The sequence below is a fragment of the Panthera leo genome, chromosome B2 (genome assembly GCF_018350215.1).
Source record: "Panthera leo isolate Ple1 chromosome B2, P.leo_Ple1_pat1.1, whole genome shotgun sequence".
Lineage (NCBI taxonomy): Eukaryota > Metazoa > Chordata > Mammalia > Carnivora > Felidae > Panthera > Panthera leo.
Genome location: NC_056683.1, coordinates 105,029,166 through 105,043,951, shown reverse-complemented (window position 1 = coordinate 105,043,951; position 14,786 = coordinate 105,029,166). Strand labels below are relative to the sequence as shown.

General features: G+C 36.0%; 1 protein-coding gene across 1 annotated transcript in view; it reads right to left on the bottom strand.

Moving 5' to 3' along the window:
• RFX6 (regulatory factor X6) overlaps positions 1-14,583 on the bottom strand; it is a 55,190-nt gene extending 40,607 nt beyond the window's left edge. Inside the window, exons 1-4 of the mRNA XM_042937391.1 lie at positions 14,352-14,583; positions 13,887-14,043; positions 10,999-11,122; positions 8,649-8,710 (exon numbers count right to left, since the gene is read on the bottom strand). Of these exons, the coding sequence (XP_042793325.1) occupies positions 8,649-8,710; positions 10,999-11,122; positions 13,887-14,043; positions 14,352-14,583 (575 nt within the window). The remainder of the gene's footprint in view (positions 1-8,648; positions 8,711-10,998; positions 11,123-13,886; positions 14,044-14,351) is intronic.
• Between the last annotated feature and the right edge of the window lie 203 nt (positions 14,584-14,786).

Below are 14,786 nucleotides of genomic sequence, written 5' to 3'. Positions count from 1 at the left end.
GCTCCTGGGGAAGAGGAAAGCTGGAGGAGGGCCAGAATAGAGCCCTCTAAACTGTGAGGCCCAGAGATGGGTTCTCTCCCATTAAGTTCTAAGGGCAAAGAAGTCACCTCTGATGACCCTGGGCTATTTGAGATAGAGAGAAAAGAGTTTTTAAATATGAAAACAAAAAATTACACATAGTATACAAATGTTTTCAGAAAGAGCTATTATATTTGAGAAACAGTAATGGGGGGGGTGATCAAGGTGAATGGTGATATTTTATGATTGCTGCACACTGGGAATAAGTTTTCAATACAAGGGCAATAAGTAGCCTGTTAACCTAAAACAGAAGAGGTGGGTTTTTGGGGTTTTTTTTTTTTTTTTGAGGTGGTGGGGGGTAAGGGGAGAGACAGAGAGAGGGAGACAGAGGACCTGAAGCAGGCTCCACACTGTCAGCGCAGAGCCTGATGTGGGTCTCAAACTCATGAACTGTGAGATCATGACCTGAGCCGAAGCTGGAAGCCTAGTGGACTGAGCCTCCCAGGTGCCCCAAACAGAGGAGGTTTATAACTGCTCAAGTTTTACAATACAGAAAAGAATCCTATAGTAGAAGAAGAATAAAAAACCCATAAGGTATAATGAAACAGAGGGGGAAATGGAGGAAATCCAAAAGTGATGGAAACCCCAAAATACGGAAATGACTAAGTCTCCAGTGAGAAACTAAAAGAAGGAAGCTTATTTAAGTCGTAAAGACCTTACCAGAAGCATTTATATTAACAGAAATAGATAAGGAAAAGACCTAAAAACCATGAAAACAATGAGCAGATTTAGAGGATATTTGGCAAGTGTATTATAATTAATAATTATTATAAAAAGTTAATGAACCTAAGAGTCTGAAATAAATATTAATATTTTTAATCAAGATATAGAACTAAGATATCAAAGGGAATTTCTTTCTATTAGAAGAAATATAGCAAAAGATGTTTGAGAACAAGCAGATCTATAACAATGTAAATATACTGTAATTTCATTTTCTCTTGCAAAGTTTTCTGTTTATTCTCTAGAGGCTATAGTTTAAATAACTATATTTTATCCACTTGCTGAAGCAATATATGTTAAACATTGCTTCAAAAGTTGATAATTTTCCTTTATTAGAATATGGATCTTTTGTTTCTCATCTATAATCTTTTTTCAATATGTAGATAATATTATACCATGGTAAAGTGGTTTGTCATGCAGATTTGAGAAGAAATTACATTGCCCGGTGGTAGACAAAAGTCACTGGGCAAGTCAAAGGGATGACCAGGAGTTCAACAAATATTAGAAGACATACTGTGTCCTGACAACTATGCTAGATGTCAATACGATGAAAAAACAGACATGGGAAATCAGGGCAGGAAATTATACCCTTGTTCATGGCTTCCTGAGCCCGACCACTTGCCAGTCATGGAACAGTGACCACACTGACCAATACTGAGGCACATTTTACTTTCATTTTTAAAAATCACCTGATGATCAGGTTCTGTAAAAACTGCACCATCCTTTAGCACTCAAGAATCCTGACTAATATGAATTTGTAATTTTTTCTTACTTATGACTTTTAAGGAAAGGGTATTCTGATTACACAATTCATTTGTTCCTTATTTTCTAAAATGACTGTATTATTTTGCCCTCTTCTTTCCAATAATAGGCAGAAGCATCTTTAAAAATGGAAGTGTATAATATTTCCAACTACATCTAGAGTCAAGAGTTTACATCTTACGGCCCCACCCCACCCCCAGCAAAAGAAAATCCTTTTAAAATAATGTATTTTATTAGTAGGCTAGATGTAAATGCTGCTATCAACCCAGACATGCACTGAGCACTCTTTGTTTCAATGGGTCATGTTGCCTCTGTACTTGAGAAGCAAAATCTTTTTTATAATTTTGTATCTCAAGTTTATTTGTGTTTAGAAATTCTTAAGTGAAAATATTTTGAATATGTTTGCACTCAGTATAAACACTTCCTCTTCTAGCTCAGCACAAATCATATTAAGCAAGCATTGATAACTAAAAAGAATCATTAAGACCTATACCATTGATCTGGATTTTTCTTATTTGATGATCCATATGTAAACAAGGACTTCTAGAATGTAAGCTCCCTATAATAGGAAATCAGTAAACGTTTGTTGAATAAATAAATAACATGGAAAAAGTTAGAAATAATAATATGTCATAAAGAACACTTTAGAAACAGGATTTTTTTCAATTAAGGGCATACGTATAGTATCATATGCTTAAATATATCAGCACAATTTTAAATTTGGTAGAGATGAAAGGATTTCTTGTCTAACATGATATAAGGAAATATACTAACTCCTTTAACCCTACCACAAACACAGTCTGAACTTATCTATCACTGTCACAATTACTTGTTGTCATAAATAACGTGTTTTCTCACCTTGGTACTCTTTGTTGAGTTCTTCATGGGGAATGCCCTTATTCCTTCATGTCCTCATTTCTTACTCATAGCTCAGGCATTGTAATTTTAATGCATGAAGCTTGCCTGGTTTCTCAGGAATCTAAGGCCTCTATGCCCTTTGAACTCCTCTCTTGGTCATTTATCCCATGTAGTTTATATCTCATACCATTGGTGAGTGTATACGTGGCTTACCTCTCCTACTAAACTTTAGATTTAGAGGAAGGGAATTGTATCTTTTCCTTCATTGATTTCCTCCTTAGAAATTACTGTATAGAAAAATCTTCATTTATTGGATGAATCAATGTATCCTGCTAGAAATTTAGACGCTGATAAAACACAAATTCTCTTAAAGCCAATAGTTTCAATAACTTCTTTGTAGCACTGTTTATTCCCAGGTTACCAGAAAAATATTGGGGTTGAATAAAAGTTGTATAGCTAAACAATATATACAAAGGGCATGAAATTAGCATACTTAAGTAGAAAGACGATTGCTAGGAATATAAATCTTAATATTTTCCAAGGATCATTGTAATGCTTTAGCACATCTCCTATCTAGTTTCTTCTGGAACTAATAAAATAAATCTTTACCCCTTAATCTTCCAGATACATGTTATCATTTGAGTGATGATTTCATGCCTTTGAGAACAGAGAAGAGATAATAAATGAGTAGCTCTGTCCTCCTAAAGGTAAACCTCATAAAACTAGGAAGAGTAATTTCATGTAAAATATACATGGATTTTTCATCTCAATCCTTACGTTTTATAGCATTATTTCACTGTTAATATATTCCCATAAAATAAGTTTGCTGCAAAATATTTGCCAGAAATACTCCAGTATTACAAAGACCTATGTTGGTGCATGCTGAATAAAAAGCACTGTCTACATAAGTGTGGGATAACTAGTTTTAATTAGTTATTTTAATTTGTATACCACTACCCAATGCCTATTCTGTAGGTTACTCTGAATAGATTCCCAAACATTGCACAGTTCCTTCTCTCTATATGATTTTTACCCATTTTGCTTAAAAATGATATGTGAAAACTGCTTTAAAATCTTGGGTATGACTAGCTCATTTCTCTAAGAAAACGTTAGCATAATACAAGTAGTTTTGTGATTATCCAGCAAATTGTGTTCATTCACTAGTGTCAACTGTTCCTTAGTCTTATATCAAATAATAGATCGTTTACATTTTAGGAATAAAGAAGATTTATTAATTTTTATGTCCACATTTTAAAGTGAACATGTTATAAAATAGAAAATATTTTTAATAGGACAAATGAAATTATTGCTACTCTTGCTGCTAAAATATTTACATTGCATCTAATACTTTTCTTCACTTGTTGATAAATTTCTACCTGCACCTATAGTTCTTCTTTCCTATTTCAATCATTATATAGAATTCCTGAAACATATGTTCCTACTGAGCTGGTAGCCCTGATGTTAGTTTACACTACACGAATGATGACCGATAAGGAAATGATGGGATTAAGCTGTTCAGGGACTTGCAATAACTTACTGTGATAAGAGCAGCTGCCATATCAGTTTTATTAACCCACTAAATCACTACTAATAAATAAGATAATAGCTTTTGTCCATCATGTCTGAAAAGCAAGATTTGACTGATCAAAGTCTACACGAAATTAAAATGTAACTTCAAATCAAACAGTCTACTGCGTACATGAAATCTACTTGGTGGTCTCAACGATCAGCTATCCTGAGCAGTGGTGGGATACAGGCTTTTTTTCTTAATCACTGTATCCCTAGGGCCTAGTAAGTACCAGCACACTCAATAAAATGCTTATTAAATAAATGAAGCTTAATAGTGAAAGTTTTTTGATAGCATATATCCTATCCTGCTATTTGCATCTTAAAACCTCTTTAGCACCATGCTCTGTACATTGATATAAATATGAATGGATTGATTATTGATATAACACATTTATAACATAAAATAGACAAAAATTGCTTTGCATTACTCTTTCGTGCCTATATGATTTTGTTTCATTTTTACTTTTTCAAAATCCAAATTTAAAAATACTGCCCAGAAAAAAAAAAAAAAAAAAACAGGTGTATATTTTGGCATTGGTAGTAAATCAAAAGAAGAAAAATTAAAAAAAAAAAAAACTCAAAAGACAACACAGTTTTATCTGGGTGTTGAGAATGTACAGAATCTGTCACTGGGGCTTCTTGGCAGGGAGGGGAGGGTGACAGTGAAGGAAGGGACAGAAAGCTGAGCTGCTAATGCCCCTGTAAACTGATTGGCTTTGTCCCCAGGGCACACTCAGGTTAGGTGTTCTAGGGTGAGGCTTTGTGACCCCAAGAGTTAACCTTTAAAGACTTTTTTCCAGAACTCTTGGCACTACTGGCTTCTTATGTAGAACGTCAGACCTGCCCCTGGAAAGAAATGTTTCAATTTTTAATTGTTTCTAAGTTTGACAGTGCATGATATCTGGTGATCTGTGATATCTACCTAGGTAGTCTGTCCATTTGGATTTTTGTTTTGTTTTGCTTTTAACATATCTGTTTTAAATATTTTATCTCTTCCTTTTGGCTGAATAAATTTTGCCTCATTTTATTTAGTTACACGTTTTCATCTTTCATGTTCGTGAGGTCCTTGAAAGTAACACCTGCATAAAGGTGAGTTGTGAGAACTGATCATTTTAATACCAGTTATGACAGAACTTAGGGAGAAAAACCTTGAAAATAGACACAAAATTCACTCTTCTTTTTTAGATCCTACCAATCACCTCTTTGTCACAAAGATCAGTGTTTCCCAAACTTTTGGATTTCCTACATGGAGTAAAATTCGAAAAGTAACATTGTTCCATGAACCCTAAAGGCTGCCAGGAACGGTTTTAGAAATAGTGGTGCTATCTTGTGTCCAGAATACATAAGAACTTTTTGAGTTAATCAGGATCAAAATCAATTCTGTCTGAAAGACTCAAATGAAATGACTGGATATACTCTAGCTATTCTATGAGAATTTGGCAACAATTGAGAGCTTATGTTTTTAGATAACCATCACTAAACAGTTATATAATGTCAATATATTTTAATAAATGATCCACAAAACTTAAAACAAATTAATACTTAGTTTAAAATTTTCAAATAATTCAATAAACATTTAGTGATAGTATGTTTAAGGCACTAGAATAAACACTACTCCAACAAGTTTTGCAAAATTAATAGTAAAATTTGGAGAAATTATAAATTTCTCTTTCTCCAAAATATGCTAACTTTCTTCATTTATCTTTCTGTTTCACAGATTGTTCATATTTCTATAGACATAAAATATTTTTCATAGACATGTACATTTTTAAAATATTAAATAGCCATTAAAAATGATGGATGTGAAGATAATATACCAAGATAAAGAAATGCTTGGGACAAAAATTAAAGGGCTCCTAGGTGGATCAGTTGGTTAAGCCTCCAACTCGATTTCAGCTCAGGCCACAATCTCATGGTTCGTGGGTTCGAGCCCCGCATAGTGTTCTGCGCTGACAGCAAGGAGCCTGATTGGGGTTCTCTCTCCCTCTCTCTCTGCCCCTCACCTGCGCTCACTCTCTCTCTCTCTCTCTCTCCCCCCAAATAAATAAATAAATAGATAGATAGATAGATAGATAACAACAACAACAAAAGAATAATTACATCAAACCATTGCCAACTGCAAGATTCACAAACTCTCCATCTTGCCCTATCTTTCAACATACTTGTTTGTGTATGGAAAATTTTTTCCCCAGGATATCAAAATATCAAAAAATATAACAAGCAAGTTATAAAAAGCAAATGTCATACTGGGAAAGAAGGAAAAAAAATTCAAATTTTAATAATTTGCTCTTGGGCACATCTGCTTTTAGATATCAAACAAATTTCCTGAAATTACCACATGTTGGTCCATAAACCTAAACACTTGAGCCTCACAGAGTCACAATGGACAGGGTTAATGATTCATCCCTAATCCTGAAGGCTCCTTTTAGGATTAATTGACTTTCCCAGCAGCCTGCCTGCCTTCTTGTAGATCCTGTGAAGGGGATTTCTCTGCATTGCTTTGCCTCTTTTTCTACTATTTATCTACTTCCAACATTATCTCATCTTTCTTCTACCCACACAATTCAGTAGGAATCAAATTCAGTAGAAATCAGCCAGTTAAAGTGATTCAAGTCTGATAAACAAGTTAGAAGGGAAGGGCCAATTCACTCTTTTTCAATCTGGCATTTCATTCCTCCTTCTCACACCACATACTGTTAACACCGATAGGAGTCAATTAAAGAAATATTAATTGGTAATCAATTATGTAGCCAACAACAGAAAGGATATAAAAATGAATGAGACAAAGTCTCTATCCTCAAAATATTATCTTTTGAGGGGAAGAGATAAGGTAATTACACACTAAGAATGAACCAATGAACTGCTGTGAGGCTATGAAGAAAGAGCCTATAAGAAATCAAGAAATAAGAAAAATTTCAAAAGAAGAGGAAGTTTATGAAACATTCTTTTCTTTTCAATGGATAAGCTTTCAAAATACCTGTAGGGAAAAGGCATTTTCCAGGGAAGAAGACAGCATAGATGAAAGAATGACATTTGGAGGTGAAACAAAGGGTGCTGGGCACTAATTTGGTGGGAGCATAGGCTCCATGCTGAGAGGTGAGTAGATGATAAGGTAGGAAAATGATTTGGGACTAAATCATAATGGACCCTGAATGTCAAAGTGAGAAAAGTTTGAGCATGACAGAGATACAATTGAATTAAAACTTTTAGAAGGCCAATTTGGAAAAACTGTATTGAAAGGATTGGAAAGATACAGTGAAAGCCAGATTATGAAAGTGAGAATGGAGAGAGACTGATTCAAGAGAATTCATAAAGTAAGATTTATTTTTTGGCAAGTGACTAAAGCTGAGCTAGCCAATAAGGTTGCTCCTAGCCACATGTAGGTAGTGACCACTTGAAATACGACTAATCAGAATTGAGATGTGCTGTAGGAATAAAACACACAAACACTTCGTAGGGAAAAAGAATGAAAAATATCTCAATAATTTGAATTTTGATTACATGGTGAAATGATACATTGGACTAAATAAAACATAGTAAAATTAAATAACACCTGTCCCTTTTTACTTTTTTAATGTGGCTACTAGAAATTTTTGAATTAAATATGTGGCTGGATTATATTTCATTGGGCAATGCTGAACTAGATGTTGGGACGGAAAAAGACATTGGATGAGCTAGAAAATGAATGGGAGAAGAGGGAAGGGGGCCTGGCAGTTCTGTGACAGAGAAACCATAGGAGAAGTTTTACATATTGATTTATTTTAAGAGGGCACTGTCAGCAGGTTCACATCCTAGACAGGTGCCAAGGAGGATGAGTAACAGTAAAATTGAGCCATAGGGTTTTTGTCTACATAAAGAAATGGACTGTTACCATGTGAACAATGGTAAGATAAGTGAGCACAGCTACTCTTTCGAGGAATAGCAATGAGAAGGAAAATAATAGAGCAATTGTGAAGAGTACAGCAGGTCTGAGATGCGTCTGTTTTTATCAACATAAAAGAGATCTGAATCTGTTTGCAGGCAGAAGGAAAGGAAAAACTGAAAACACAGTGGACAGAGGAAATAATGGACGAGTAAGAATGTGTAACATGTAACTCTACAGAGATTGCCACAAGAGAAAAGAAAAGCTAAAATTATCAAGAGAACTAACTTTATGTTTACATTAAGAGATGACCAAAGAAGTCATTTGTAGAGGTCATTTGTCTTGAAGGGAAAAGAAGAGGATATTGAAATTATTATCTGGGAAAGAAAACCATGCTTCAACTCCTGACTTCAAAGTTGAACCATGCTTCAACTCCTGACTTTGGCCATGCTCTTTGGGAGTGCTGTGGTTCCATCTGGCCACTTATTTAGCCATATATACTACCCTTTCAGGACACCAGTGCCTTCAGTAGTGGATGTAAGATTGTAAAAATGACTTTTTTATCAGAAGAAATAAGATATTATGATTTTTCAGTATAAATTTTGCTTTTTAAACATTATTCCAAAATCTACTTTTTTGCTTTTTAGTTCTTACAGTTGGTAAAAAATCTGCTTCATCAAGAAGAGAACACGTGATTCCATTCACTGATAAAAACAATACTCATTTTACACGTGTCAATCCTCCTATACCGGGTATCATATGTACAGATCTGATATCTATGCTCATTAACATATCTTACTTTGAATGGCCTCTTGTTCCAAGTCGCCGAGTCGTTAAGAGGGGGAATTTCTGGCGAATTGTCTAAAAAGAAAATCAATTACTTTAGTTTTTAGGAAACGTGTGGTTCTGTTGCAAGCAACTTGTGGCCAGTTAATTCAAGAAAGTAAATGTTGAACTTTGGGTAAAATTTAGTCTGGAAGAAGTAATATTCTACATATACTGACAAGCAATTGATAAGCAATAATACACCAGCAGAGGCAGGGAGGTAGTTTTTTTTTTTTAATATGAAATTTATTGTCAAATTGGTTTCCATACAACACCCAGTGCTCATCCCAACAGGTGCCCTCCTCAATACCCATCACCCACCCTCCCTTCCCTCCCACCCCCCATCAACCCTCAGTTTGTTCTCAGTTTTTAACAGTCTCTTATGCTTTGGCTCTCTTCCACTCTAACCTCTTTTTTTTTTTTTTTCCTTCCCCTCCCCCATGGGTTTCTGTTAAGTTTCTCAGGATCCACATAAGAGTAAAACCATATGGCATCTGTCTTTCTCTGTATGGCTTATTTCACTTAGCATCACACTCTCCAGTTCCATCCACATTGCTACAAAAGGCCATATTTCATTCTTTCTCATTGCCACATAGTATTTTAATAAGATTGTTTTGCTGCCCGTCTCAATTTCCAAAGCAAATCATACCAGTATCTGCTTTTGCTTCATGTTGCTTACTACCTTATGTACCTAGAGGAAAGACTTGAGTGTCTTTACAATAATTTTATCCAGAGATTTATCAAAATTAAGTATCAATCTCCAACTCTGAAAAAACACAGGAAACTTTCTCCTTCCTTCCAGATCTCCACAGCAGTGTTTTAAATTGTTTCTTTTCTATGTCCCTTTCTCTAAAATTTGCTAAAAATTAGCATCCAGTTAAAGAACAAAATCTGTTCTACATATAACAGGAATTGTATGATCTCCTAAGGGGCTCCATGGCAAACTTTTTGTATATGTCAGTTTCTTGGGGACCAATTCTGTAGTGTTAATCAGATTCTCAAGATATTTCATCACTCCCCAAACAGTTAAGATTACTACCATAAGGTGGAACAAAACAGTGCAAAAAATGGACGTTAGCAGTTGTCTTATGCAACTTGCTCATTTTAGGGAATAAGTGAACTGAGTTTTGAAAAAATTAAGTGCTTTTCAAAAGGCTCCACAACAAATTTGTCACTGTCTAGGCCAGAACCTGAATAATGAGATTACCATGCACCACGTCACACTAACTCCCATAAGCAGAGAGGTTTCAAAATAAATTTATAAATTATTTGATTTTCAAAAACTGAGAAGCTCGACTATAGTATTCATTATTTTCTGGACAATGAGTCCCTCTACAGGTTAGAATTTAGATTTCAGTTTATATGGGATGCAATGTTTGAGCCTTAAGCTTCCTATAGTTTCTCTAGAATATCCTAAGTTCTTAGCAGAGCACGAAAAGAATCTCGAAGGAGAAACCTCTCCCAAGAGATTGATATCCTATCTGGATTTTCAAAATAACATCAACATACATAAATATGATAATGCCAATTCTACAGATTCCCATCCTAACCATACAGTTGGGTAGAAAGGAATGTTTTTAAATACGCGATGCTTCGCCAATTCTGTCACAACATTTTAGAGTTTGGGGTATAAACATACTCAGAGTGAAATGGAGAATCAAGGGAACTATTTCATGAAATAAAGTAAAAATTATTAAAAACTCATATACTTGAACTAGCTAAATAATAAACACAATCACCAGTTGCATTAACAAGATACTTGTCACCACCACTTAATTTTACTTCTCAATACAGGCTATACCATACTCTTTAATGCATCCCTCTTTGAAGGGAAATGTCACTGCTCAAATGGAGCTTCCTTTATTATTCTTTTCTTAATTTTTTTGAAATGTCTACTCATTTTTGAAAGACAGAGAGAGACAGAGCACAAGCAGGGGTGGGGTGTAGAGAAAGGGGGACACAGAATCAGAAGCAGGCTCCAGGCTCTGAGCTGTCAGCACAGAGCCCGACGCAGGGCTCGAACTCACGAACCGCGAGGTCATTACCTGAGCCAAAGTCAGATGCTCAACCGACTGAGCCACCCAGGCGCCCCAAATGGAGCTTCCTTTAATATCACATTAAATCATCTGATAGCTAAGGTTCTAATATTCAAAACATATAGTAGTTCCAGGTAAAACCTACAGTAGGTAAAATCAAGATAAAATGCTTGTGAAACAAATTTCTTAATATTCTGTAAACAAATGTACTTAAATGCATTTGTTTCTATACTGTCTTCCAGACATGACTTTAGCGGCAAAGTAGTATGGCCAATATGTGTCATTTACCTTTCCAAAGGTGGCTGCACAGGCTGGCTCCAATTTCTCTTTCCTGCAGAAATCTAAATAGTGCGCATAAAGGATGCACCGTGGTAAGCAAACTCCCTCACACACAATGTAATTCTCTTCAAGCCTAAACAAAAAAAAAGGCAGAAAATTAGGTCAAACCTTTTCTTTATTTCTCCTTTCCTTTCCCCTTTCACATTGATTTAATGACTGTTTTGAATACAGACGCTATACAAATGAGTTCATGAGCAGACATGAGTAGACCTTCTTTATTCCGGATATTATTAAAAGTCAGATCACAAGAATTAATGTTAGAAGAACAAGAACCCCAGTGAATACCTGCTAGTGGAGTTAAAATACCCTGGTCAATGTAAAACCACTCCTTTCTGGTCTGTATCTCAAAGAATAGGTCTTATTTCTATGGAAATCCTCACTATTCATTATGCTTTGCTCTGTGAGATGCAAATATGTATGAATGGTAAAAGTGAAGGAGATGGTTTTTTAAAAGACTATTCTCAACACTAATGGGCTGCCAGGTTTCAGGCTGGCAAATGCCTACAATATCTTACTTTCATTCCCAAACTAGTCCTGAGCCCTAAATGGTTAGGGAAGCATGATGATGCATTTATTTGCAAAACACCTAAGAGTAAACTCACTTCACTAAAGTCTGAAATGGTACTGATCTACTTCTACCCTATGCCTTTTGCTGTGATCAAGTACCATAATTGCCTGAAACATACCATGCACTTGAAACATAATGTACTTCTCTATAGATGTCTCCAAATATGACATACAAATTCAACTCTGTTACAAATACAATTGTATAAATTTTGAAAATTTAGACACAATTCTATTTGAATGTCTACATTGCAATTAAACATAATTTATATAAATGTAATAATGTATACTCAAGTGTTATAAATATCTAAACAGCAATCGAGAAATCAGAACTTGTAGATTGTATTCCCAATTTTCCTAACAATTCAGTAGGTGATATTGACTAAAATTTATGTACACCCATTTCTGTATAGTAAAATTGTAATTATTACTATATAGGAACAACACAATATTGAGCATGCATTCAGATTAAAATTGACTGAAACTAGTCACATCTCTGATTTAGCATATTCCCTAAATGCATGAGATAAAAGCTAAAGGAGATGTTCATCAGACTTTAAAGCATCAGATGTTCATACTTCTTTGAAGAGGAACAAAACAAAACCCAGTCAGATTTGCATCCACAAAACTAAACCTAGCTGACAGTTGAAAACTGGAGTTACTTAGATTTTTCATTTTAATTTTCAGCTCCAATTTTTAATATCCCCAATAATCTATATAACCATGAGGGAAAATTCTCGAAGTACAAATAAGTCACTTAGTTTCTAGAAAACTCTATGTAACACTCTTTTATAGGAAAGGGGTGGAAAGTTCAAACAAAAGTATAGCATTTTAAATTTCAAAAAATGAAAATCACTAAGAAAACATTCAACTATTTAAAAATTATATTTTAATGGCATGCATAAAATGTCAACTGTTCATGTGGCTGTTTTAGTGTTGTTGCAGGCGTTGTCTTTATCTTCAAAATACTGGATAATCCCAGCCATGAATACGGCTAATTTGGGGTATAACCTGTTTTTCTTTGATTATAATGCAATCACTCATATTTATAAAACAAAAAAACAAGTTTGTTCCCATTCACTCATTTGAGGGAAAAACTGAAAGTGATAATTCAGCAGTTCTCCACAATATATCTTTAAGCAATACTTCTGCCCCAATTATACTAATAAAATAGCTGTATCTAAAATAGTCCAGATAATTAACTCAAATATTTACTGCCCCAGTGTATTTTTAACCAGTCAGTGTGACATCAACTTCAATAGTTAAGCCACAACTTTAGAAGAATATTTGGTTTAGATTTCAAATATTTGAAAAGGTGTAAGTATATAATCACAAAAATTTAGTATATGCAAACTGTAATTCAGGGTTTAAATAGCTGAAAAAAAGTTAGGGTTGTTTTTTTTTTTTTTTTGCTAGATTTTTAGACATTATTTTTTTCTATTGTATTTTTCTAAGGTTTAGTTCATACCTTACATACATACAGATTATACAACTAATCAGTAAATAAACCTTTTAAGTTATTTGCTTGTTACTTGTAACTTGGAAGGAAATATATACTCTTATTCACACTATGTGGGGAAGCTTAGAGTTTTTACTTTAGATCCCTCTTCCTTTTTGATCAATATTACAAAATGCTCTTCCTATGTAGAAAGCCTACTGATAAACTCTTGGTTTTAAAAGAGTTTCCATAAAATCCAATTCATGATATTTCATCACAATAAATCATATATGACAGGTGCTATAAAAATAGTTGAACATTTATTTAATAGATATATTTTAACTGAATTTTCAATATCTTCTAGTTCAAATGCATTTCACCTAATGACCAGTATACAATTGTTAATTTGCCCTCATATGGATAAAGGCAATATTTAAGATCCTTCCTCCTTTTAAGGTGGTTTGAAGAATCATGTTTTATAAACAAAAAGACGATCAAATAACAAGTATATAAGGACCGAATTGATTGCATGTTAAGCAAATAAGTCCTAAAAAGCATTCATTATTGCTGACATTTGATGAAATTATAGTTTATGTCAATAGTGATAAAGTGATGGGTTTTTGTATTGCAGATCATTTTTCATCAACACTAGACTAGACTATGTCTCCAAACCAAACATTCATTTAAAAAAAAAAAAAAAAGATTCATTTTCTTTTGGTATCTTAAACTTGCCCCCAAAGTTTGAGGCAGAGGCAAATTGGGAAGAGCAGATTCTGAAGATAGTGACTTTCAAAACTCAACGGGTGCTGAAAAGTATCCCCCGTGGGAGACTTACCACTGCAGGGTGAGCTGAGTCTGCTTCTTTTTATCCTTCATCATCTGCGTGACGGTTTTCTTCTGAGAGAGGTGTAGATCGGCTGCTTTGGTTTTGCTGTCGTGACTGTCTGCATCCTCTTCTTCCGAGGAAACGTTACCATTGCTTAAACGCATTTCTGATTGCAAGTTGAAAGGGTGGTAAAGACAATCAGAATGCAAAATCAGTGAAGGAGCCTCTAAAAGTACCAAACTGGTGCCAAACTGGGTAGCCCAAGGGGGTGGGCAGGGGGTTGAGAGGGGAACTAAGCCAAATCCCTTAGAGTTCATTTCTAGGTGACCAACGTTTTCCTGGGGAAAATACAAAGATCAGGACGGAACATTCTCCGTATGTTATGTCTGCGGTGTGTTTACTTTTCCTGTGGGGTGCCCTTCTTAGAATTCATCCCCTTCCCAGCCACATCCCCCGAGGGGGCAGAGCACTCACCCGATTTAACTCCCGCCGGCAGCTCCGGGTCTTCCCCTCTCTCCGCGCTGCCCAGCGCGCCCGCGGGTTGCGCCGCCGCCGCCGCCAGGTACACCCTTTCCTCGGGGTAAATGAGCAAGCCCTTGCCCAGGAGCGGCCCACAGCACTCCTCCTGGGCCTCAGGGGAAACTTGGGGCGAAGGCTGCGCCTGCACCTGCAGGAAGGTGTCGTCCAGCTCCGGGACCTTGGCCATCCTCTGGCCGCGGGAGACCTGGGCACCAGCCGCACGGCCGGCGGCCCGCGGAGCCCAGAGCCCAGGGCGGGGCGGGGCGGGGCTGGGGACCTGCGGCCGCGGGGGCGGGGGCGGAGACGGCAGGCTCCCGAGCCCCGCGGCGTCGCGGCGAAGGCAGGCCTTGCGCAGGGACTGCGCGGACCGAGGCGGGACTGCCTTTCTCC